The sequence below is a fragment of the Salmo salar genome, chromosome ssa16, assembly GCF_905237065.1.
Source record: "Salmo salar chromosome ssa16, Ssal_v3.1, whole genome shotgun sequence".
Classification (NCBI taxonomy): Eukaryota; Metazoa; Chordata; class Actinopteri; order Salmoniformes; family Salmonidae; genus Salmo; species Salmo salar.
The window spans coordinates 31,158,394-31,182,542 of NC_059457.1; the positions used below are offsets into that span (position 1 = coordinate 31,158,394).

At 47.2% G+C, this 24,149-nt stretch overlaps 2 protein-coding genes across 11 annotated transcripts in view; both read left to right on the forward strand.

The window, feature by feature from the left end:
- The window catches only part of ripor1 (RHO family interacting cell polarization regulator 1), a 134,692-nt gene extending 118,267 nt beyond the window's left edge, over positions 1–16,425 (forward strand). For all 8 annotated transcript variants that reach the window (XM_014149065.2, XM_014149066.2, XM_014149061.2 and 5 more), the window contains 16 exons: positions 3,897–4,046; positions 4,413–4,476; positions 4,632–4,675; positions 5,196–5,321; positions 7,191–7,339; positions 7,462–7,591; positions 9,227–10,186; positions 10,822–10,961; positions 11,341–11,509; positions 11,791–11,926; positions 12,108–12,269; positions 12,628–12,786; positions 13,101–13,297; positions 13,448–13,531; positions 13,658–13,748; positions 14,949–16,425. In XM_014149065.2, the coding sequence (XP_014004540.1) occupies positions 3,897–4,046; positions 4,413–4,476; positions 4,632–4,675; positions 5,196–5,321; positions 7,191–7,339; positions 7,462–7,591; positions 9,227–10,186; positions 10,822–10,961; positions 11,341–11,509; positions 11,791–11,926; positions 12,108–12,269; positions 12,628–12,786; positions 13,101–13,297; positions 13,448–13,531; positions 13,658–13,748; positions 14,949–15,049 (2,862 nt within the window). In that variant the 3' untranslated portion in view covers positions 15,050–16,425. The remainder of the gene's footprint in view (positions 1–3,896; positions 4,047–4,412; positions 4,477–4,631; positions 4,676–5,195; positions 5,322–7,190; positions 7,340–7,461; positions 7,592–9,226; positions 10,187–10,821; positions 10,962–11,340; positions 11,510–11,790; positions 11,927–12,107; positions 12,270–12,627; positions 12,787–13,100; positions 13,298–13,447; positions 13,532–13,657; positions 13,749–14,948) is intronic.
- Positions 16,426–16,819: 394 nt separating this feature from the next.
- On the forward strand, positions 16,820–23,978 carry LOC106573737 (transcriptional repressor CTCF). Of its 3 annotated transcripts, none has more exons than XM_014149070.2 (12): positions 16,846–17,018; positions 18,313–18,403; positions 18,644–19,147; positions 19,294–19,648; positions 19,765–19,935; positions 20,024–20,278; positions 20,376–20,525; positions 20,687–20,847; positions 21,111–21,293; positions 21,402–21,534; positions 21,682–21,918; positions 22,016–23,978. In XM_014149070.2, exons 2-12 carry the CDS (start codon positions 18,380–18,382, stop codon positions 22,234–22,236), a joined length of 2,394 nt encoding a protein of 797 aa, XP_014004545.1. In that variant the 5' UTR covers positions 16,846–17,018; positions 18,313–18,379; the 3' UTR covers positions 22,237–23,978. The 3 variants fall into 3 exon arrangements, with proteins under 3 accessions (XP_014004547.1, XP_014004545.1, XP_014004546.1); XM_014149071.2 differs by having other exon boundaries at positions 22,019–23,978; XM_014149072.2 differs by lacking the exon at positions 18,313–18,403 and having other exon boundaries at positions 16,820–17,018.
- The last annotated feature ends 171 nt before the right edge of the window (positions 23,979–24,149 follow it).

Genomic DNA, 24,149 nt, shown 5'->3' on the forward strand with positions numbered 1-24,149 from the left:
GTAAAGCCTTTTTGAAATCGGACAATGTGGTTGGATTAACGAGAAGTTTATCTTTAAAATGGTGTAAAATAGTTGATTGTTTGAGAAATTTGAATTATGATATTTTTGTTGTTTTGTATTTCGCGCCCTGCTATTCCATTGGCTGTTGGCGAGGGGTCCCGCTGGCGGAACGTCTGTCCTCAACAGTTTTTAAGCAGACCGGAATGTAATTGGTTGGCCCTTGTGGATTTCTTGTTGTCTACTGCTAGCAAAGCATCCAGGACTTATTTTTCTGTAAATAGCCTAAAAGAAAAGCTTTGACTGATTTCTCTGATCATTCAGCAAGTTTCCCCTATCAGCATCCAGCTCAATATCATTGTGAATAGGCTTAGAAGTTATTTCAAAGACAGAGCCCGCTGAAATAAAATGGTGATTAAATACATCAATGATGCCGTTTTTACACATAATGAGGGCAGTGTCTGTATTAATTTGTTGTGGCAGAAAGGAGGATTTCACATTTTTCCAGAATTTAGCAGGGTTCCTATTACAATCTGAAAGAGCAGTTACATAATAATCAGATTTATGCTTTCTGATTTGTCTTACACAATGATTCCTCAGTTGCTTAAAAGCTTGCCAGTCCGGGACTAAGCCTGTATTCCTGGTCTTGATCCAAGCATCATCTCTGTTACGAATGACTTCTGATAATTCCGGAGTGTTCCAGACATTCCATCTGCCTTTTAACCCTTCATTTTTTGAAGAGAGCATGATTACCCACAAAGAATTGAAGACATCTGCAAAAAGGCTCAAAGATAAATCAGGTTCAGGTATAGCTGAAGTACATTCAAGGTCACTAAAATAAAGATGATGTAAAAAAGCCTGACTGAAGGTTTTTAAAGTTCCTCTTTGTGCTGACACGAGGCTGAGATTTTTCTATTCTCACATTTCTAACACAAACAACTGGGGAATTGTCACTAATGACACCCCTATAACGGTTATGGATACATTTTTTCTTAGACAAAGGCTTGAAGATAATAGCTCTAATTTTTGGGCAAGGGAAATACATTTCAGTAAAGAGAGAAATATGTTTTAATAAGAATGGCCTCTCCACCACCTCTACTCTGTATGTCAGCTCTGAACACATTATAACCCTCAATATTAATATCAGTCCAGAATGTCCCCAGAGATCCAAGTTTCAGTCAATACCAGAATGTCCGGATTAGTCTGCTAGGCGCAGATCTTGATGTAATCCAGTTTAGGAATTAAGCTCCTAATGTTCAGGTGCATCACCCCAAGTCCTTTTTACAATTTTTAAAGTCACATGGCGTCTCCAATTCAAACGAGCTATGTTCAATAGGTGGTTGCAGGCCCTGTCTGATGGTTAATATTGATATAGTTGGTATGGCTATAAGATTGTATAGAACTGCACCATTTGGTCTATCCCTATTTAGTAATAGAGGAAAGGGTAGAAATTGCAATTACTTTTCCAAGGTTAGCACCATAGGGCCTGAGGCCGCAGCCAATGTCAATATGGGCAACTCTGAGTAACCAATGATAGAATGTTATAAACTGACTTACATGGGCTTTGGTTGCTATCGTGCAACAGAGTTACACATGGAATGAACAAAACATAGTCAATAATACAGTAGAAAAAAAATAAAACAAAAGGTCTATATACAGTGAGTGCAAATTAGGTAAAATAAGGGAATTAAGGCAATAAATAGGCCATGGTGGCAAAGTAATTACAGTATGGCAATTAAACACTGGAATGGTAGATGTGCAAAAGATGGATGTGCAAGTAGAGATACTGGGGTGCAAAGGAGCAAGATAAATAAATATAGTATGGGGATGAGGTAGGTAGATAGATGGGGTGTTTACAGATGGGCTATGTACAGATGCAGTGATCTGTGAGCTGCTCTGACAGCTGGTGCTTAAAGCTAGTGAGGGAGATGGGAATCTCCAGCTTCAGAGATATTTGCAGTTCGTTCCAGTCATTGGCAGCAGAGAACTGGAAGGAAAGGCGACCAAGGGAGGAATTGGCTTTGGGGGTGACCAGTGAGATATACCTGCTGGAGCGCATGCTACGAGTGGGTGCTGCTATGGTGACCAGCGAGCTGAGATAAGGCGGGGCTTTACCTAGCAGAGACTTGTAGATAACCTGTAGCCAGTGGGTTTGGCGACAAGTATGAAGTGAGGGCCAGCCAACGAGAGTGTACAGGTCGCAATGGTGGGTAGTGTATGGGGCTTTGATGACAAAACGGATGGCACTGTGATAGACTGCATCCAGTTTGTTGAGTAGAGTGTTGGAGGCTATTTTATAGATGACATTGCCAGTTTTACGAGGGTATGTTTGGCAGCATGAGTGAAGGATGATTTGTTGCGAAATAGGAAGCCGATTCTAGATTTAATTTTGGATTGTAGATGCTTAATATGAGTCTGGAAGGAGAGTTTACAGTCTAGCCAGACACCCAGGTATTTGTAGTTATCCACGTATTCTAAGTCAGAGCTGTCCAGAGTAGTGATGCTGGATGGGCGGGCAAGTGCGGGCAATGATCGGTTGAATAGCATGCATTTCGTTTTATTTGCGTTTAAGAGCAGTTGGAGGCCACGGAAGGAGAGTTGTATGGCATTGAAGCTCGTCTGGAGGTTAGTTAACACAGTGTCCAAAGAAGGGCCAGAAGTATACAGAATGGTGTCGTCTGCGTAGAGGTGGATCAGAGAATCACCAGCAGCAAGAGCGACGTCATTGATGTATACAGAGAAGAGAGTCGGCCCAAGAATTGAACCCTGTGGCACCCCCATAGACTGCCAGAGGTCCGGACAACAGGCCCTCCGATTTGACACACTGAACTCTATCAGAGAAGTTGTTGGTGAACCAGGCGAGGCAATCATTTGAGAAACCAAGGCTATTGAGTCTGCCAATAAGAATGTGGTGATTGAGTCGAAAGCCTAGGCCAGGTCGATGAATACGGCTGCACAGTAATGTCTCTATCGATGGCGGTTATGATATTGTTAAGGACCTTGAGCGTGGCTGAGGTGCACCCATGACCGGCTCTGAAACCAGATTGCATAGCGGAGAAGGTACGGTGTGATTCAAAATGGTCGGTAATCTGTTTGTTAACTTGGCTTTCGAAGACCTTAGAGATGCAGGGTAGGATAGATATAGGTCTGTAGCAGTTTGGGTCTAGAGTGTCTCCCCCTTTGAAGAGGGGGATGACCGTGGCAGCTTTCCAATCTTTGGGAATCTCAGACGATACGAAAGAGAGGTTGAACAGGCTAGTAATAGGGGTTGCAACAATTTCGGCAGATAATTTTAGAAAATTATCATTTTTACTGCCAATATTTGTCTATGGAGATTGCATGGACGTGTGCTCAATGTTATACACCTGTCAGCAAAGGGTATGGCTGAAATTGCCGAATCCACTAAATTGAAGGGGTGTCCACATACTTTTGTATATATAGTGTATATGTGGGAAAATGAGGTGCAGGAGGAGGTCGTAGACCAATAAGAAAGCCAACAACAGGAAGCAAAGGTGTGTGTGTGTGTGTGTGTGTGTGTGTGTGTGTGTGTGTGTGTGGTGGCCAGTGGAATGTCACCATATGGAGTTCCACTGTATTGCAGTCGCTTCTTAATTTTCCAGACACACTTTTTTCAGAGGTCGTTAAAGTGTCAACAACGAAAGGAAGGATTATGGTGCAATTACATGCTTTATGGTTCCATGATAATGGAAATCTAATGTGTCACCACTAAATGGATTACTATTATTGAAAAGGTTTCATGAAGAGAGTTTTAGGGTGTACAGTATGTTTTAATGTTTGGTGAATAAAACATACAAAAAATATATAATAAAGATATACAGTTGTATAACCACTGTAAAGAACAAATGAAAGTAACCATCCATGTGTTTTGTCCTCCTCAGATTGACGAGCTGTATGAGGCCTACTGTATGCAGCACCGGCTGAGGGATGGAGCCAATAAGATGGTGAAGGCCTACACAGTCTCCCAGGGCAGCCGCGAGGCCAGGGAGAGCCTGTCTGAGGCCAACAAAGGCTACAAAGAGTACACAGAGGTGAGGGGTGAGAGGAGAGTTGATCAGTGAGGGAAAGAAGGGAGGGAGTACCAGGATAAGATGTACAGGAAGCCGAGGACAGAGTCATTTTCCTGAGACAGAGTTCAAAGACTGTAGGGTAACCTGACTAAGAACAGGTGCTCTCGTTCTCCCAGAGCTTTGCTCTATGATATTAGTACAATGATTGTAGTGTTGACTGACTAATGTTTTTGCTTTGAAGGCTTTTCCATAACATTCTTTCTTTCTTTCTTTCTTTCTCTCTCGCTCTCTCTCTCCCTCTTTCTCTTTCTTTCTCGCTCGCTCTCTCTCTCTCTCGCTCCCTTTCTTTTTCTCGCTCTCTCTCTCTCTCTCTCCTGCTCTTTGTAGAACATGTGCATGTTGGAGAGCGAGCTGGAAAACCAGCTAGGGGAGTTCCATGTTAAGATGAAGGGTACGTTCATGTCAGTGTTTCTATACTCTTCGTCTGTTGTGACTCCGGACCCCAGTGTACCTTCGCTTCCTGTTGGTCTATCCCAATCAAACGGTTGCATTGTAAGATTGTTTGTTTGCTTGTATGTGGTCATGAAAGGTTTTTGTTTGTGGCAGGTCTAGCAGGGTTTGCACGGCTTTGTGCTGGGGACACGTATGAGGTGAGTTAATTTTTTTCTCTCTCCTTTTATCGCTCTCTCCCTCTCTCTCTGTTCCCTCCACTCTTGCTGTCCTTGCAGGAGTAGTTTCTGCATGGCTGCCACAGCGTCATCATTCTAAGCGTTAGTGCTGGTGGAGGGAGGGAGTGAGGGAGTGTATATGCTACGGTAACATGGCCTCTCAGAGCTGGGCTATCTGCAGACTGCAGGAGGAGGGTAATTGGAAAAGGAAAGGCGTTAATGTGTCAGCACTCCCTCCGTCTGTTTAACATGCATAGATTTAGTGATGATTGACAGCATAATCAATGTGAGTCAGTGGCACACTCCATTCCCTCGCAGGGAGAAGGCACCTATAAACACAACCTCCCGTGCTGAACTCTGCATTCAGCACAAACACAAATGACTCAGCGAAGGCTTAAGAATGAGCAAATGTGTGAAGACCAAGATAAATGTGACAGTGACTGGCTCATTGTGTGTTTCTGTTATTCCATATTGAACGTAAACCTGACCCCTGACCTTTTAGATCTTTATGAAGTATGGGCGGCAGCGCTGGAAGCTGAGGGGAAGGATGGAGATCAATGGCAAGCAGGTGTGGGACAGCGAGGACATGGTCTTTCTGCCTCTCATCACAGAGTTCCTATCAATAAAGGTATGAAGCAGCATATCCTGGCTTAAAACTAGTATACAGATGAACACACAGAGACCGTCACTCTCACACACAGAGACCGTCACTCTCACACACATTCACTTTGTCACATCTGTGTGTGAAGCGAAGGCTCAGAGGTAATGGATATAACAGCTCAGTGAGAGGAGAGGAGAGCAGCTGGATATCTACTTGTTTTTCTCCCTCACTGATTTCATTACTTCCCCCAATCATGACAAGGGATCGGAAAGTCAGGAGACACAGAATGAATGAACAAGGGGGGTTTGGAGAGCAGGCATCGGGACGGAGTGTGGAGAGCAGGCATCGGGACGGGGTTTGGAGAGCAGGCGTCGGGACGGGGTGTGGAGAGCAGGCGTCGGGACGGGGTGTGGAGAGCAGGCATCGGGACGGGGTTTGGAGAGCAGGCGTCGGGACGGGGTATGGAGAGCAGGCATCGGGACGGGGTTTGGAGAGCAGGCATCGGGACGGGGTTTGGAGAGCAGGCGTCGGGACGGGGTTTGGAGAGCAGGCGTCGGGACGGGGTTTGGAGAGCAGGCGTCGGGACGGGGTATGGAGAGCAGGCGTCGGGACGGGGTTTGGAGAGCAGGCGTCGGGACGGGGTTTGGAGAGCAGGCGTCGGGACGGGGTATGGAGAGCAGGCGTCGGGACGGGGTATGGAGAGCAGGCGTCGGGACGGGGTATGGAGAGCAGGCGTCGGGACGGGGTATGGAGAGCAGGCGTCGGGACGGGGTATGGAGAGCAGGCGTCGGGACGGGGAATGGAGAGCAGGCGTCGGGACGGGGTATGGAGAGCAGGCGTCGGGACGGGGTTTGGAGAGCAGGCGTCGGGACGGGGTATGCAGGCGTCGGGACGGGGTATGGAGAGCAGGCGTCGGGACGGGGTATGGAGAGCAGGCGTCGGGACGGGGTATGGAGAGCAGGCGTCGGGACGGGGTTTGGAGAGCAGGCATCGGGACGGGGTTTGGAGAGCAGGCGTCGGGACGGGGTTTGGAGAGCAGGCGTCGGGACGGGGTTTGGAGAGCAGGCGTCGGGACGGGGTTTGGAGAGCAGGCGTCGGGACGGGGTTTGGAGAGCAGGCGTCGGGACGGGGTTTGGAGAGCAGGCGTCGGGACGGGGTATGGAGAGCAGGCGTCGGGACGGGGTTTGGAGAGCAGGCGTCGGGACGGGGTTTGGAGAGCAGGCGTCGGGACGGGGTTTGGAGAGCAGGCGTCGGGACGGGGTATGGAGAGCAGGCGTCGGGACGGGGTTTGGAGAGCAGGCGTCGGGACGGGGTTTGGAGAGCAGGCGTCGGGACGGGGTTTGGAGAGCAGGCGTCGGGACGGGGTATGGAGAGCAGGCGTCGGGACGGGAATGGAGAGCAGGCGTCGGGACGGGGTATGGAGAGCAGGCGTCGGGACGGGAATGGAGAGCAGGCGTCGGGACGGGTATGGAGAGCAGGCGTCGGGACGGGGAATGGAGAGCAGGCGTCGGGACGGGTATGGAGAGCAGGCGTCGGGACGGGAATGGAGAGCAGGCGTCGGGACGGGAATGGAGAGCAGGCGTCGGGACGGGGTATGGAGAGCAGGCGTCGGGACGGGGAATGGAGAGCAGGCGTCGGGACGGGGAATGGAGAGCAGGCGTCGGGACGGGGTATGGAGAGCAGGCGTCGGGACGGGGAATGGAGAGCAGGCGTCGGGACGGGGAATGGAGAGCAGGCGTCGGGACGGGGTATGCAGAGCAGGCGTCGGGACGGGGTTTGGAGAGCAGGCGTCGGGACGGGGTTTGGAGAGCAGGCGTCGGGACGGGGATGGGGTTTGGAGAGATTTAGATCATACCAGAATCACTAATTGTGATGTGTCTTACTATGGTTTCCTAGGTGACAGAGCTGAAGAGCCTGGCCAATCATGTGGTGGTGGGGAACGTGTCATGTGAGACCAAAGACCTCTTTGCTGCTCTACCCCGGACGGTGGCCGTGGACATCAATGACCTCGGGACCATCAAGCTAAGCCTAGAGGTCACCTGGAAGTGAGTGACTATCACATCAGTGTGGTGAACTGCTTTAAGTGGATACCACCACTAGTGCACAAACATGTATTTGTGTGTGGGTCTAGTATTAAGTTTCTGTACCCTTTTTATCTCTCTGTCAGCCCTTTCGACAAGGATGACCAAGCCTCGGCCGCCAGCACTGTCAACAAACCCCCCACGGTGAACAAACGCTTCTCCACCTACAACCAGAGTCCTCCTGATACCCCCTCCTTACGGGAACAGGCCTTCTATGTGAGTACCCTGACTAACCCTGTGCTCTAAACAGTGTCCTCTTTCTTAATATGGTCCATAATCCATGGAGTAATGAGCTGTAATATGGTTCTTCGAATGAATCTGAGTGATAGCCCTCTCAACCCATTTAATTTCCATCCATGGCACCAGAAGTCTCCTGCTGTCATCTCATCCAGTCTACCTGAGGCACTCTTTGATGAATGATTTTCCCATCTGAGACAGTAACTGTCACATGATTCAAAACGCAGCATCACATGATGCAAAAGGCATCATACCGACTGTATTTCTGTATTTTCAAAGTTATATCTTAAGCTTGATTGCTGACAGGCAAAACATTTTGGGACTATATCAATAATGGACTTAATGAAACAAGTACCAAAATAGCTATTGGGTGAAGTTTTCCTTTAAGGGAGTGTCTCAGCTATAGTTAGTTATGTTCATAATGGAGCACAAAGCTTGCTACAGTTCTACCAGCTGTACTGAGCCTTCCTCCCTGGTGACTCACTGATAGCCTGCCACAAGGTTAATCTGCTGCCAGGTATCCAGGACATGTTCTGTAATGCAACATGTTGTCTGTCAGTGGTGGTTGTTGTGCTGTTAAGATGCAGCACTAGAACCTCAGGAGGTTTTCTGCACACGTCCGCTGGTTCACGAAGCTAGCAGGATGTATTGGTCTGGTTTGTCAATGGGCCAGCTAAATACTCCAGCACCGATTTGTCTTAATTCAATAACTTGATTGAGTTAGGGTGAAGAGAACGACTGTGTCGTCTAGCTGTGATGTGTAATTGCATTGGTCCACTAGTGGACCTTTCTCACGGCCCTCTCCTGCTTTACCTGGTGGTGTAAAGACGGCTCCTAGGAGCCTGTCAAGGAGCATGATGTCCCCCAAACACCGCTGGTCCCTGCTGGAAGTGTTCCGTGACACTCTGGCTGAGAGACTGTCTCAGAGCTGCTCCTGCAGTGATGTCTCCTCAGTCCACCTGGGCTCTGCTAACATGCAGACTGACGTAAGTGCAGTTAGCCTCTACAGACATCCCACTAGATCCCTCAGTAGTTACTAGTTAAAGGTGTGGTATTTGTGGTAGAGCATGGTAATAGAACCTCCGTAGAGGAACTCACAGTAGGTCTTTGTAGATTGTGTTGTGCTGTCAATTGTTGTTTAGAATCTCTGTACGGTTGGCCACTATAGAAGCTCTGTGTTTATGGTTAGATGTTATGTTCCTTGTTGGGTTTTAAAATGGTTTTTAGTAGTATTCTCAATGACCGAGAGCGCTGGGAAACAGACGCAGCCTCCAGCTCTCAATATGAAGCGTGTATTTGTTCTTATTGTTCCAGTGAGATGGGGCCTGGATGCCTAGCGAAAGCAGAGGCCTGATAAATGAGATGTTAATTAAAGGGAGCAGGGAGTTTGTTTGCTTTCTGGGCCAGAGGCCAGGCAGCTATGCTCTGGTTAATAATGTTTGGCATTGGTTTACAGGGGCCCTCAGCCCTCTGTCTGTCTGACTCTGTTATACTGAATGTCTGCTGGACTAGTCCCATCTTCAGAATTTGATGGCAGTGTCTCCATTTGACTTTGTCACCCTTGTGCTCTTCCTCCCTCCCTCTCTTTTTTTCTCTCTCTCCCTCTCACTGTAGAACATGCTGAGGAGGCAGGAGGAGATGGAGAATGGCACAGCCTGGTCTAACTCCTCGGAGTCGTCAGATGACTCGTCCAGCCCCCAGCTGTCCCTGGGGCTGCGTCACGCCAACAAGAATCTGGTCCAGCTAGAGGTTCAGGCTGCCGCGCCCTCCATTGAGATCTCCTTTGCTCCCCGAGACTCTGCCACCTCCACCCCTACCCGCTCAGCCAAACCGGAGGATGTGCAGAAGGAGGAGCCAGACACTGGAACAGCAGGGAAAGAGGAGGATTCTGGGAAACAGGCTGTGCCTAACGGCCAAACACGTTATTCACGCTCCCTCAGCCATATCAGTGAGAACAGCGTCGATGGCGTACTGATGGACAGGTCAACTTGCGAATCAGTGGAGCCCTCTGAGGCCACCTCCCTGCAGTCTGGGATCTCTATAAACGATATTGAGATGGAGATGCCTGCTCGGGCGGAGTCAGCCCCTGTCCCAGCTGAGACTGTGGTGGTCGGGGAACCATCTGAGCCACTCGCCCCAGCTACTGTCACCGTGGTGGAGAGCAGGCCGGAGAGCAGGTATTCTGCAGTGTCTGTAGAGTCAGACACAGGGTTAGAGGTTGTTTCAGGGGCTGTTTCAGAGGTAGAGCCAGAACTCCAGAGCTCTGCACCCGCTAGGACTGATGCTGTGTCTCTGCAAGGTGCCTCTCTGGATCTCAGGGCAGACTCACAAGCACAGACCCAGAGCACAGAGGAAATATCATACACTGCCCACAGGGCAGTGGTGGTGGAGGCCGAGAAGCCTGGGCCTGTAGTAGAGGCCAGCCCCACAGAGGGTGAGAAGCAGCAGGCTGTGGACAGTGAAGTTGAGGAAGCCCTGAGTGCAGTCATTGCCTCTCTGGATGACTACAGGGGACAGTTTCCTGAGTTACAGGTCCTGGAGCAGGAGCTCAGACTACTGGAGGAGACATTAACGGTAAGTTATAGCTGTGTGTGTGTATATGTCTGTGTAGTGTGTACATATATGGCTCTGACTCGTGTGTTTTATGTTGTACCTGACAATGGAAATGACCACTTCATAAAAGTGAGGGGGACGTTGGTGGGGGCTGAGTAGATTTCAGAGTTCCAGAATCCCACAGTTCCCTGTGGGATTGGGATCAGGGTGCGGAACTTCCTGCCCTTTAGCTCAGTCTAAATGTTTCCATCTCACAATGCTGCAGCGGGAGATGTGTGTACTGTCGCTGGGCGGTCGTCAGCCTCGTTCACGTACACACACCCACCTTCTTCCCAACTGAGACACAGATAAGCATCAGAGCTCACTGAGCCAAACCCTCTGACAAGAAGATAGGAAACACAGATACATTTGAGTTTCTCTATTATTATTCATTTCATCACGACATAATTTTAAGAACACACTGTTTTGTTCCCAGATACTTTCCTCAGATGATCCTTTTCCAAATACGGGGTGTATTCTTACAATCAGGACTTATGGCAGTGATTTGGATTGCTGAAAAATGTTTGCTTTTGTTACTGTGTGTGTGTGCTGTATGTTTGAGTACGTGTGTGCATGTGTGTCTGTCTCTCTATAACATGTGTACGTGTGTTCTGAAGGGCCATACATGCAGTTGTTCGTCCAGTGTCCAGAGTCTGGCGGTGGAGACGGCTCTCGGCAGCTTTGACTTCCTCAATACCTCAGACCTGGAGGATGAAGATGAGGAGGAGGATGGGGAGAAAAGGAGTGTGACAGACAGGTCAGGGTCCATAAAATGGCCTCCCTCTCTATGTTCCTTCACAGTCAGTTTTAAAGATGAGAAGTTTTGCTGGTAGAGTAGCTAGTTGGATTTCTGTGTGGTTACTTACTCCCATCTAGTGGTGAGCCACTGTAACACTCATTTAAATATGCTGGACGTTAGTAAGGATAAGAAAAGTTAATTGGTATTCTGAATGATAATGCCCTCATCTGATCTAAAGGTGGCATGATATGTAGAGCCATGGCTCTACGGGGTACCACTCTAGAGTAACAACTTGCACTGACTTGCCTAGTTAAATAAAGGTAAAAAAAATTACAAGTAAAAATATACATCTTTCCTGATGTGCTCATACTTGTGCTCCTGTGTGGTTGTTGTTTAGTGAGCGCCACAGCGCCCCCGGCAGGCCACCAGAGGAGAGTGCAGGGGAGGATGAGTGCTGTGAGGAGAGATGCTGGGAGTCCCACTCCTCTGGACCTGTGAGCACAGGCTGCCAGGCTCTAGACCATACACTACTGGTCCATCTGAAAAACTGCAGTGCACAACTTCTGGTGAGGAACATGACATACTCATATGAGCAACAAATCACCCCATGGTCCCCTTATGTATGAGACTAAACCAAATGAGTTGAAGAATTCGAATCTCAAACATAACTTCTACTTGGATCTTGCGTTTGTGTTGAGCTGTCAACATGATCGATAAGCAGAGCAACAGCTCCCAGTTGTAATGTAATAAAACTATTTCAAATTGACATCTGTGGTCTTACCAAATGTCCTGATTTTGGCTCTGTGATGCCTGTGACTCCTAATGGTGCTGTGTGTATGCTGTGCAGAGGCTGGGGACCTTTGGGCCTCTGCGCTGTGGGGAGATGTATGCTCTGGACCGCCTGCTCAGAGAGGCCCGCGTCCTCGAGCTCATCAGACGTGTTGCCAAGGAGACCCCTGGAGGAGCCACTCAGCCAGATGAGGGTGAGTTCATTATTGCTGTAAGGAGGACAATAAAACAGCATATTAGCTTAGTCACTGCCAGAGCTAAGGCAATAATGACAAAGGTTAACTACTGTAATTGTAAATGATTCAATTACTACCATCTCTAACTTGTTTTCTTTTCCGTCTGCCTGCCTTCTACTGCCTCTCTGTCCTGGAGTAGTGGTGCCCCAGTTAGAACAGTGCCAAGGGGCAACATTGCTATGGCAGCAGTGTACAAATGATGGCAGTGTGTACAGCACCTCCACAGACGCTTTCCTCACAACACTGGCCGCTGCTTACACCAACAGACTGCCCGAGAGAGGAGTTAGCCTGGCAGACACAGGTGTGATACGGTTGTTGTTGTCTCTGTGTGTGTCTATCATGCATTATATGATCCTTTGTAGCTCAGTTGGTAGAGCATGGCGCTTGTAATGCCAGGGTAGTGGGTTCCATTCCCGGGCCCACCATACATAAAATGTATGTAAGTCACTGTGAATAAAAGCGTCTGCTAAATGGCATGTATAATATTTAAACATAGTGATGCATGGTCTAAAATACTCTCCCTAAGGAGTTTGGATCAGAAATGCTCCTGGCTTTGATTCCAGTGGCCTATATGATGTCACATATACACACATTAGTCTGAGGGTAGCTGTGATGTGCCATTTTGTCACGTCTGACCCATCTCTCTGTGCTGTGTCTAGTGTTCTTGCGTCTGGCGGAGAGGATTCTGGAGAGGAGGCTGCCCAAGCGTGGGGGCGGAGTGGCCAGAGACATGCTGACCCTCTTCCAGTTCTGGAGCTACCTGGAGGCCGAGGGAGTGAGCGAGTTGGACACACACATCATTGAACTGGCGGAGGAGGGTTAGTGTCTGGGAGATTGACTATTGCTTGGAGTTAGTTTGAGTGAATATGTTAATGTGTCTTACTAGGTTGCAGACAGCCACTTGGCTCTATGCTTAGTCATGATGAATGTGTGAATGTACATCATTTAAAAGGCTGATTGCTCTCGTTGTTTCACCACACCCACTATAACATACTCACCTCATTCTATTCTCTGCTTTCTATCGCCATTCCCATCCTCCCTCATTCACTCTCTTTTTTACTACCTTCTTCCTTCCACAACACACCTTCTTCCCTGTCCACCCTCCACCTCCTCCACCCATTTCCCCCCTCAGTGTGGCTGGTTCAGAGCCTGCAGTCAGGGGACCAGGAGGTGCTGGTGAAGGCCCTGAAGAGGCCTCCAGAGAGCAGCCTGAAGAGGGAGGGCCTGCATGCTGTCAGCCTACTGCTCAGGGACCCGCGGGGGAAGGTGTCTGCCTCTGCCAGCTCCCTGCTCCGGAGCCTCGCCGACCAGCCACGCCATCGAGAGAGGGTGAGACCGAGATGCATTCATTTCAGGTCATACTCACTGTAGCACTTTTGAAATGCACTTCTTAAAAAGTGTTATCTTGTTGCTAGGATCACCAGTGTGGATTTATGTTTGTTTGGGTAATTTATAGTGTATTTTGGTATTTTACCCCAGGCCCTAGTAAGCTGTCTAGAGCTTCTGGAGAATGAGAGTGTGGAGACGAGAGTGTGTGGCTGTAAAGCACTTGCATGTCTGAAGGTCAGTCTCACCACTTATTAGTCACATCTCTTCAACAATCTCTATGCTCCATCTGTTTTTTACCTCTACCTACCCTAGTGTCTGGAGTCAGACTGTTGAGTCCACTCTGTTATTTATGTTCTGCAGGCCAAAGAGAGCATTGACCAGCTGGTCTATCTCTGTCGATCAGACAAGGAGGATGTGAGGGATGCTGCCAAACAAGCGCTGCTGGTGCTTGGTGAGTAGAAAGATAAAAAGTACATGTTTGATAAGGGACTGAGTGAGACAGCTTACTATTACAGTTGAAGTCGGAAGTTTACATACACTTAGGTTGGAGTCATTAAAACTCATTTTTCAACCACTCCACAAATTTCTCGCTAACAAACTATAGTTTTGGCCAGTCGGTTAGGACATCTACTTTGTGTATGACACAAGTCATTTTTTTTTGTGTACAGATAGATTTTTTCACTTATAATTCACTGTATCACAATTCCTATTTTCTTTTTTACATTTTTAAATTTTATTATTTTACCCCTTTTTCTCCCAATTTTGTGGTATCCAATTGGTAGTAGTCACAGTCTTGTCTCATCGCTGCAACTCCCATACGGACTCGGGAGAGGCGAAGGTCAAGAGCCATGCGTCCTCCGAAACACAACCCAACCAAGCCGCACTGCTTCTTGATGTAACAGTGTAGATTCCGACCCTCTCTTCGCCCCAACCTGGGCTCGAACCAGGGACCCTTGCACACATCATCAACTGACACCCACGAAGCATCGTTACCCATCGCGCCACAAAAGCCGCGGCCCTTGCAACGCAAGGGGAACAACCACTTCAGGTCTCAGAGCGAGTGACGTCACTGATTGAAACGCTATTAGCGCACACCACCGCTAACTAACTAGTCATTTCACATCGGTTACATTGACACAACGCACATCCAACCCGGAAGCCAGCCGTACACCGTACACCTAGCGACCTGGTCAGTGTGCACTGCGCCCGGCCCGACACAAGAGTCACTAGTGCGCGATGAGACGCGGACATCCCTGCTGGCCAAACCCTTCCTAACCCGGACGACGCTGGGCCAATTGTGCGTCTCCCATGAGCCTCCCGGTCTCGGGCCGGCTGCGGCAGAGCCTGGGCTCAAACCCAGAATCTCTGGTGGCACAGCTAGCTAGCCTTAGACCACTGCGCCACCCGGGAGGCCCCTGTATCACAATTCCAGTTGGTTAGAAGTTTACATACACTAAGTTGACTGTGCCTTTAACCTCTCTGGGGTATGTGGGACAATGACCAATAAACTTTGATTTGATCAAGGGGTACAAGGGCACAGAGGGTGGGTTTTCTGTGGGAGGGATCTAGTGGATGAGGGAATAATGGGATAAGATGTTTGCGGGGAAAGAGTTGTGTGTGTGTGATTGACGTTCTCTGTGTTCCCGTCCAGGTGAGGAGGGGAAGTTGGCCCACAGACATGTTGAGATATCACTGCAGGAGGGAGTGCCACGCCTCTTCTCCCCTGGCAGCATGGCCAGCACCGCCTTCTAATGCCACTAGAACGGAATACTGATACCGTCATGCCCATGTCAACACACTGTTACAGCCATTATCCATACACACATTAAAATATACACTGTCAAACAGGGTGCAATATACCCAGATGCAAAGAGGATGCTGACTTTTGCACATGCACTCACTAACACTGGGATGACATCTACAGCTTGACACGAAGTCAGTGAACTAAACTCGCATATTACCAACCTGTGTGTAAATAAGTGATAACTACTCATGAAAAACTGTGGAATTGTAGAAGCGATGAAGAGTGGTAGAAGTATTTTACTGCCTTACAGTATGTTTTGGTCTGGTGGTGTTGCCTTCTGAGTCATGTAATTATAGCTGGGATGATGAATGGATGGAAGGACACTGCAATCATTGTGTCAGATCATGGCATGGATAGAACAAAGTGGAAAAGTGACATGATTACTTTTCTGGGGAAATGCACTTATTATTTGCTTAATTTGTGATGAAGCAGGTTGGCGTGGGTCTGTGTGGAGAATGACTTTGAGTGTTTGGTAGGAGTACTGAAGTAAGTCATGGGGATGGAAGGGATTGGGTTGTTCCTCAGGAGATGATGGTGGTGAAACAGTTCCAAATTCTAGGACCACAGTCTGATGAGGAGCTTGTTGCCATGCCGGTCGGGAAAGGAAGTCTGAAGTTATTACAGTGCCATCATTCCATACTATCATTATATGCTTTGTGGAAATATATATTCCCACTGGAAGTGTATATGTTATATAATTGTAGTGTAATTCGGTTGGCATTGAGACAATTGGAGTAAATTCATATTTGGTTTGAGTGCTGATGCCTCAAGTCACCATGCACTTCCTGAGACTCACACCACTGGCGATATAACTGAAGATTATTTCTGCTGTATTGGTGGTGGAGTTCTTTTTTTAATTATTATTGAAAACTTAAAACTGTGCTGGACTGGACTTTGCCTTTTTGGAGCAGACAACTTCTCACTTAATAAACAGACAACCACACTGCTAGGACTGGCCACCTGCTGGCCATTATAGTGTGGAATCAGGGTGTAATGAGAACCTGCATTCACTGTATAATATTTACTTAGCAGATTCATCAGTTTTATTATATAGGACTTCAAAATAACAATATACACTGAAGGAGCTTTTTAAGTTGTCTAAGTGCCTCAAGTTAGTGGAGAGTGGTGAGATGAGACTAAGAATGAAGAGATACAGTGCTAATAGAAACACTGCAGCAAAGTATATTTTCCATATGACTCAAATTGTGCAGCATTAAAATAAATGATTTTCTTTAGATGATTTTCTTTCTATAAAAGTATAGTCTGGCAGATATCTTGCCTGGCAACAAATGTAAATGAATTAATAAAAGTGTTCAAAAATGAAGTTTCCTTTTGCTGCGTGAGAAGGGTTTGTTAATGTATAATTTCCCTATGTTAATTACGTTTGGCCATTGTAAAATAAACAGATACTGTAGCCATGGCTTTTGGCACAGCAATGAGGGGCAGACAAATTGTTCAAATTGATTACAGGTTTTCATTTTGGTACAACTACACTAGAGGCAGACACATTCAGATGGGGTTTATTATAGGCCTGTTAAATAAATATAGAATACAACAGATTTTAACTTGACATTCATATGAAATTAGAAATACGATCAGATTTATGATAAATAACCTAAAATGATCTATTCATGACGGTGTACGGCATTTCAAAAGTAGCGCCCCACATGGCCAATCCCCATAATTCAATGTCTACACTGGTTTACACCCACCCTTTCGCCACCGCCCCCCTTCACTCTGCACAGGCGCACAAACTTCACAAGGCCGCCATTTTGTGCGGAGCCTTTTCTGAAAAAGCGGGAGAGGATTAAAACCCCCGGAGGAGAAGGGCGTAATTCTCAGCCATCTCGGTCAGATTGAAGAACATACTCTGGGCTTTCTGTAGAATTCAGCGAGGAAATAAACGACGAAGAGCAGGTAAAGTAAGAGTACTTTCCAGAAAAGGGGGGAGCTTTGCAGGAGCTTTAATCGGCCTCTAGGTGTCACGATGGGGCTCCCGGTCCAGGCGGCAGACGGGGGGTGTTTGTCTCCCTCTATCGTTATTGAAAATTTAGCAAAAAACATTTATAACCCAGAAGTTCTACGAAATTTTGCAATAACGACTCTTTTTGGAGCTATATTAGTTTGCATTTCGGCAAGGATCGATCATTAAAGACTTCAACATGTTGGTTTAGTTTTAAGGCCAGGCGTCCATTTTCTTTTTCTTCGTCTTTGTTTCCTGCCTTTTTACGGAGTCGAGATGGAAACTCGCGGCTGTGTATCAACTCAGCGCGCGCCAGATTGCAGCACAGAACAACGAATTTTCTAAAACGCACATGCATTATCTTACTACAGTAACTACCATAGCTAGCTACATATAGTTAGCTAACTAGCCGTTCAACGCATAACTTGTTAGCTAGACCGCCAAGTTAGCTATATAATGTCACTTTCCACGCCAATAACTAGTAATGATAACGAACTAATAAAGCCATAAATTATCGAAACAGTAACACAACTAAATGTTTTCGCCCACAACGGCCTTCGCAAATGCTAACGTTAGCAACCCCCTACCATTGACCTAGCTAACTTAGACAATTAGCTAACTGTTAGTTTGATATGTTATAGTTTAGCTAACTACTTATCATATTTTAAAAGCTGTCAATTAAAACAAGGTCTAAGTCACGTGCAAAGACGATTCACAATTTTAGCAGGCGTTAGTTAACGTTACGTAACAGTAGCTAGCAACATAAACGTTAGGTAGCCAAATTGGCTTCTAGCGCACACCGAATTGAAACAAGTAAGATGCAGAACTAGCAAATGACCACGATAGCCATTTTCACTAGCGTTTCCAGTAAAACGACGTCCCCCTTCGCCCTACACTTAATGAGCACGTAGTCTAGATTTTTGTTTAACGAAATGTCTTCTCCAAGCTTACTGCAGGTCATTTTCCATCCAGTGTCCGTTGTCTGATTCAAAGCCTACCTTGAGCTACAACGACACTAGCTAGATAGAATTGATCAAAACAGGGTAGAGCTCCCTCTACAACCCAGCTGGTAGCGGTACATAAACATGACTAGCTGACGTTAGCTAGCTAGTGGACATGAAGTCATATATCAAAATTGCGGCCCGCAATTGCACCTTTCGCAGAATGGCCCAACTAGCTACGAATGTGTGCTTTCAATTCATGCAGTAGGTTTATGTAGAAATGTCAACTTGTTTGTCTTCCCCACAGGTTCAGTGTCAGGTAACAGTCAGGGGAGTTGAGTCAGACATTGAGGAAGCCAAGCAGGTCTAGAAAGATGAAGTATTCCTTTCTGGTGCAGGTAACAATTTAGGAAGCTGAGGAAGTTTCATTAACTTTGTCTGAGATCTTGAGTGAGCTGAACAGTATGCCATTTTCTGTCTGTTAAGCCTAGCTAGATTGATCATATGTCCAGGTACTGAAAAGGGATTTAAATTCCCTGCAAAATTGAAAAAACTGTTTCAACATTTATGAATAAATGGTTGAGTTCACATTACATTGCTAGATTGTGTGTTGATTGGTTTTGGGTTGGCTCTCTCAGGTATTACCGATGGACGGCGGACCAACCGACGTTGTGGTTGAGGCCAAGGACAGCATCACCTATGAGGGGGAGGAGGTGGTGGCAGACCTGCTCCAGCAAGCAGCAGAGGGGGTAATGGACCAGCAACCTGTGGGAGAGGGGGGCCTGGATCCCCAGGAGCTGGTTGATGGAGTCAATGTGGAGATGATGGTAATGGATTCCCTGGACCCGGCCCTGCTGCAGATGAAGACTGAGGTGATGGACGCCCCTGTGGTCACAGCCCACGAGGCCACGGTCACCACAGTGGATGAGACCCAGATCATCACTCTGCAGGTTGTCAATTTGGAGGAGCAGCAGCTTGGAGGTCTTGGGGAGCTACAGCTCGTCCAGGTGCCTGTCTCTGCTGTGCCTGTAACGCAGGCCACTGTAGAGGAGCTACAGGGCACCTTCGTGGACGCCACGGCCATGCCCAAAGATGGAAACCCTATGATCTGCCACACCCTGCCCCTGCCAGAGGGCTTCCAGGTAAGAACTGCACTTCAAGACTAGATATTACATCATTCAGAACTAATGGAAGCATCTTTTCCCAGGGATGTATAGCAGCGTTTTGTGCCACTGGTACATATCTAGATGTACTAGTTCTAGAGAAACTTAAAACACTGCTCCTTCAGGTGGTGAAGGTGGGTGCGAATGGTGAGGTGGAGACAGTGGAGCAGGATGAGCTCCAGCACCAGGAGGAGGAGCAGCAGGTCCAGCCGGAGGAGGAGGAGGAGCTGCACTGCGAGCCCCAGCCTGAAGACTCACAGTGGACCACAGACCCAGACTACCAACCCCCGGCCAAGAAGACTGCCAAGAAAGCAAAGAAGAGCAAGCTGCGCTACAACACTGAGGGGGACAAAGACAACATGGACGTGTCTGTCTATGACTTTGAGGAGGAGCAGCAGGAGGGGATGCTCTCTGAGGTCAACGCAGAGAAGGTGGTGGGCAACATGAAGCCCCCCAAACCCACCAAGATCAAGAAGAAGGGTGAGATTACTAGCACTGCTGCTTGCTGTGTCCTTTGTTTATAGTAAATGTTGTAACTCAAGTTGTGGTGCTGTTTGCCTCTGCAAGTGTTGACTCTAGGCATTTGTATGCTCCAGGTGTGAAGAAAACATTCCAGTGTGAGCTATGTAGCTACACCTGTCCCCGCCGCTCCAACCTGGACCGACACATGAAGAGCCACACGGACGAGAGGCCCCACAAGTGCCATCTGTGTGGAAGGGCCTTCAGGACCGTTACCCTGCTGAGGAACCACCTCAACACACACACAGGTATGGTGTCATCAGTCACATTAAAGGATAGTCCTATATTGTTAGTCCTGTCCATGTTGGATACCGTTATAACTGTCTCTGTCTACAGGTACCAGACCACACAAGTGTCAAGATTGTGACATGGCCTTTGTGACCAGCGGAGAGCTGGTCCGACATCGTCGCTACAAGCACACTCATGAGAAACCTTTCAAGTGCTCCATGTGTGACTATGCCAGTGTGGAGGTGAGCAAACTGAAGCGGCACATCCGTTCCCACACTGGGGAGCGTCCGTTCCAGTGCAGTCTGTGCAGCTACGCCAGCAGAGACACCTACAAGCTGAAGAGACACATGAGGACACACTCAGGTGAGGCGCAGCCACAAGGATACTGTGTAAACACAATTAGTGATTGACCTGATTGTTGTGAACTTGTCCAAACGTGTTTTCCTGCTTTGTTTTCCAGGAGAGAAGCCGTACGAGTGCTACATCTGCCACGCCCGTTTCACCCAGAGTGGAACCATGAAGATGCACATCCTGCAGAAGCACACAGAGAACGTGGCCAAGTTCCACTGCCCCCACTGTGACACAGTCATCGCCCGCAAGAGTGACCTGGGTTAGATACCTAGACGTTGACTTGGCCTGATCATCCCAATATGATGACAGCATGATTTGGACATCTCCACCGTAAACTTCATCGTGCTTGAACTTGCCTAATGTGTATACAGATGACATCTCTCTCAATAAGCTGGTTTTAACACCCCCTCTCTCCTCCAGGTGTCCATCTGCGTAAGCAGCACTCGTTCATTGAGCAGGGCCGGAAATGCCGTTACTGTGATGCTGTGTTCCACGAGCGCTATGCTCTCATCCAGCACCAGAAGTCCCACAAGAATGAGAAACGCTTCAAGTGTGACCAGTGTGACTACTGCTGCAGACAAGTAAGAGGGCCTGCTGTCTGTAACCTGTTGTCTCTAACCTGGGATGATTGATGGGAGTAAATGCATAGTGTGTGTGATGCTGGGTAGTTATGGTGATGGAGTCTGCTCCTTTGTCAGTAAATATCCAATAAAGGTCAATGGCAGGAAGGCAAGAGTTTGTGGAAACTGGTTCAATGCTGATTGTTTTGAGATGGAGCTGGTAAAATTCCCAGCAGCTTCTCTGTCCTTATGTGTGTGTTTCTTGCTGTCTTTACATTGACTAGGAGCGTCACATGCTGATGCACAGGCGCACGCACACAGGAGAGAAGCCTTACGCCTGTAGCCAGTGTGAGAAGACCTTCCGTCAGAAGCAGCTCCTGGACATGCACTTCCGGCGCTACCATGACCCCAACTTTGTGCCTACTGCCTTTGTGTGCACCAAGTGTGGCAAGACATTCACCCGCAGAGTATGGACACTTACTCAAACACAAATGAACTGAGTGGAAGAATACACCCATGTTTTGGACATAGCCCTTCATTTAATTTGTTCAAACATTTTGTGTTCCTCTCCTTAGAACACCATGTCTAGACATGCAGAGAACTGTAACGGGGATCCTACTGAGGGAGAGAATGGAACCCCACCCAAGAGAGGACGAGGTGGGAGGAAGAGGAAGATGCGCTCAAGGAAGGACGATGATGACGATAGTGGTGAGGCCTGTTTTACAGAAAAGTATCTATTTGTAGTGTCCTATTGACTTTGCTATAATAAGCTGTTTCAGTCCAAACCTCTACTTGCTATTGCTCATTGAATGTAATGAGATCAGTGTTACTCTTTTTAACTGTTCCCTTCTCCAGAGGACAATGCTGATCCTGAGCTGGATGACATTGATGAAGAGGATGAGGATGCCGAAGAGGCACTGCTGGAGGAAGAGGAGGAGATGGAGTTGGAGCAGGCTCCACCCACCAAGCCTATCCCCGCCCCTGTGGAGCCGCCCGTCAAGAGGAAACGTGGTAGACCCCCCAAGAATGCGCCCAAACCTGCCTCACCTGCCAAACCTAGCAAGGCTGCCCCTAAGGGCAAGGCTGCTGCAGGTGAGTTACACCCCACTGGTGCTATGTCATGGAATGTCTGAATATATGCCCATTTAATGCTGTGTTATAATGCCTGGTGTTACCTCTGTCTCCTCAGCAGCAGCCATCATCCAGGTGGAGGATGAGAATACAGGTGTCATAGAGAACATCATAGTGAAGAATGAGCCAGAGGCTGAGCAGGCTGCCGTAGAGGTGGTGGTGGAGCAGCAGTCGGAAGAGGCAGAGGCAGGGGTGGAGACAGTGGAGCTGCCTGTAGCAGAGGCTGCCCCCAACGGAGATCTCACCCCTGAGATGATCCTCAGCATGATGGACCGGTGATCTAGCCCAGACAGCTCAAAGATGTCCCCTTGTCTCAACCTTTCCCTTCAAGTCCACCCTCTTCATACGATCTGCCATATTACAAATCACTCCGCTTTACACTTTATTTTTATAATTTGTTTTTAACAAATCTGTTTCTTTTCACTCAAACCCACATCCTTCTATGCATTCACTGTAACAGTTAAAGTTCCAGCTGCTTTGGTCTGTAGAAATGTAGATTTGGTGAAATAATAGCTCCATTCTCTACTGTAATCTATTGGTGCATGGAGGGGGGTGGTAGCTGAGGTTCGACACATGGTGGACATTGGGACTTACTGCAGTGGTCAGTTGCCGCCCCCCCCCCTCAATCTAACAACTATTTTCGTAACCTGTTTGTGACCTTGACATGGCAACAGTGAGTGCCAAGTGAGCCTTGTAATCTAGAACCTTATATCTGCTGTAGACTAAAATTAACTTTAGCTCGGCATGTTGATAGGAATGGCTTTCTTTTAAAAAAAAATGTTTTATTTACTGCATATTCCATATGACTTATTATACTTGTCACAGATTCTGAAGTTTGTAGAGGCTTCGATCAACATCAGGCCAGGGACAGTGAAATCGTCCATCCACAAAGTTTGACTGCGGTTGTTATGTTTTGTACAAAAGGTAGTCTGGGCTCGTTTTGCTTGTAAATACTTTTTATTTTAGTTTTATTACCAGCATTTGAATCTTTTTCTAGTGATTTAAAGCCCTTTAATGCTGGAGGAAAGGAAGTCAACCGTAGCTGTTTGGAACACAGGCTGTATATGGCTTATCTCTAATGTGGGAGGCTTTGCCTACTTTGAGAATCATGTTGGCTATATGACCTTCCCTGTCTTGAGCTTTTTAGCCTGAATATTTGTAGCGCATTTATTGGAGGTACGTTACTCACTCTTATCACACTGTTCATCCCAAACCACAGTCACTAATGCTCTAGTTTTTGAAAGATGACCTTGTTTTGCATTTCAAGATGAGGTAAAGAGATTAAGTGACGTTAAATGCATTCATATTCTTAAAAGCTTTAGTCAAGATCTGTGAAATTGTTGAGCAGGAGTATTCAACTCTTACACTACGAGGTCCAGAGCCTGCTGGTTTTCTGTTCTACCTGATAATGAATTGCTCACACCTTGTGTCCCAGGTCTAAATCAGTCCCTGATTAGAGTGGAACAACAACTCAGTGAAACTGTCTCCGGGGTTCAGAGTTGAATATGACGGCTGTAGAGGGAGGTGTTCAATTGAACTAGCTTCAGGTCTTAACTGTAAATGAAATATGATTATTGAGGCTTTGGTAATCTTGTGAAGCAGAATGTTTCTCCCAGTTCACTGTTCATTTGGCAGACCATTTTGTCATAACTGCATAGTTTTATTTTGGGATGTGTACAGGAGAGGGCCTTGAGAAATTCTGATAATGACGTTCAAAAAGGGGAGGAGAGAACTGAGGGAAGGATATTTTGTATAAAGTTTGTTACTTGTTTAAGATGACTATTTACTTTCTTTCACAGAACATTTTTAATGCCGATACAACCTGACTTTTCCTCCTATATGTAATTGCGTTTAAATTGCTTTTTGTCAAGCGCTTAAATTCTGGGTTGATCATTTTTGTACCTGGCTGTACTGTGTGAATTTAGCAACGACCTGAAAAGCAACATAAATACATGTATTATGGCTGGGCTGAGAGGGCATGTATGAGGAATGTACAGCTAATAAAAATATATTGGCCTAGAGTGTTTTTGTTAAAATGTTTATCTTGACATTACTATGTTATTATAGCAGATCATGTAGGGATTTTTGTCAAAGGTGATACTGAAAGACTTGTCATATCTTGTCTCAGGGCTTGAAGCTTGCTGCTGTTTCACTCGTGTGAATGTGATTGACAGGTTTGCAAACCCTGCTAC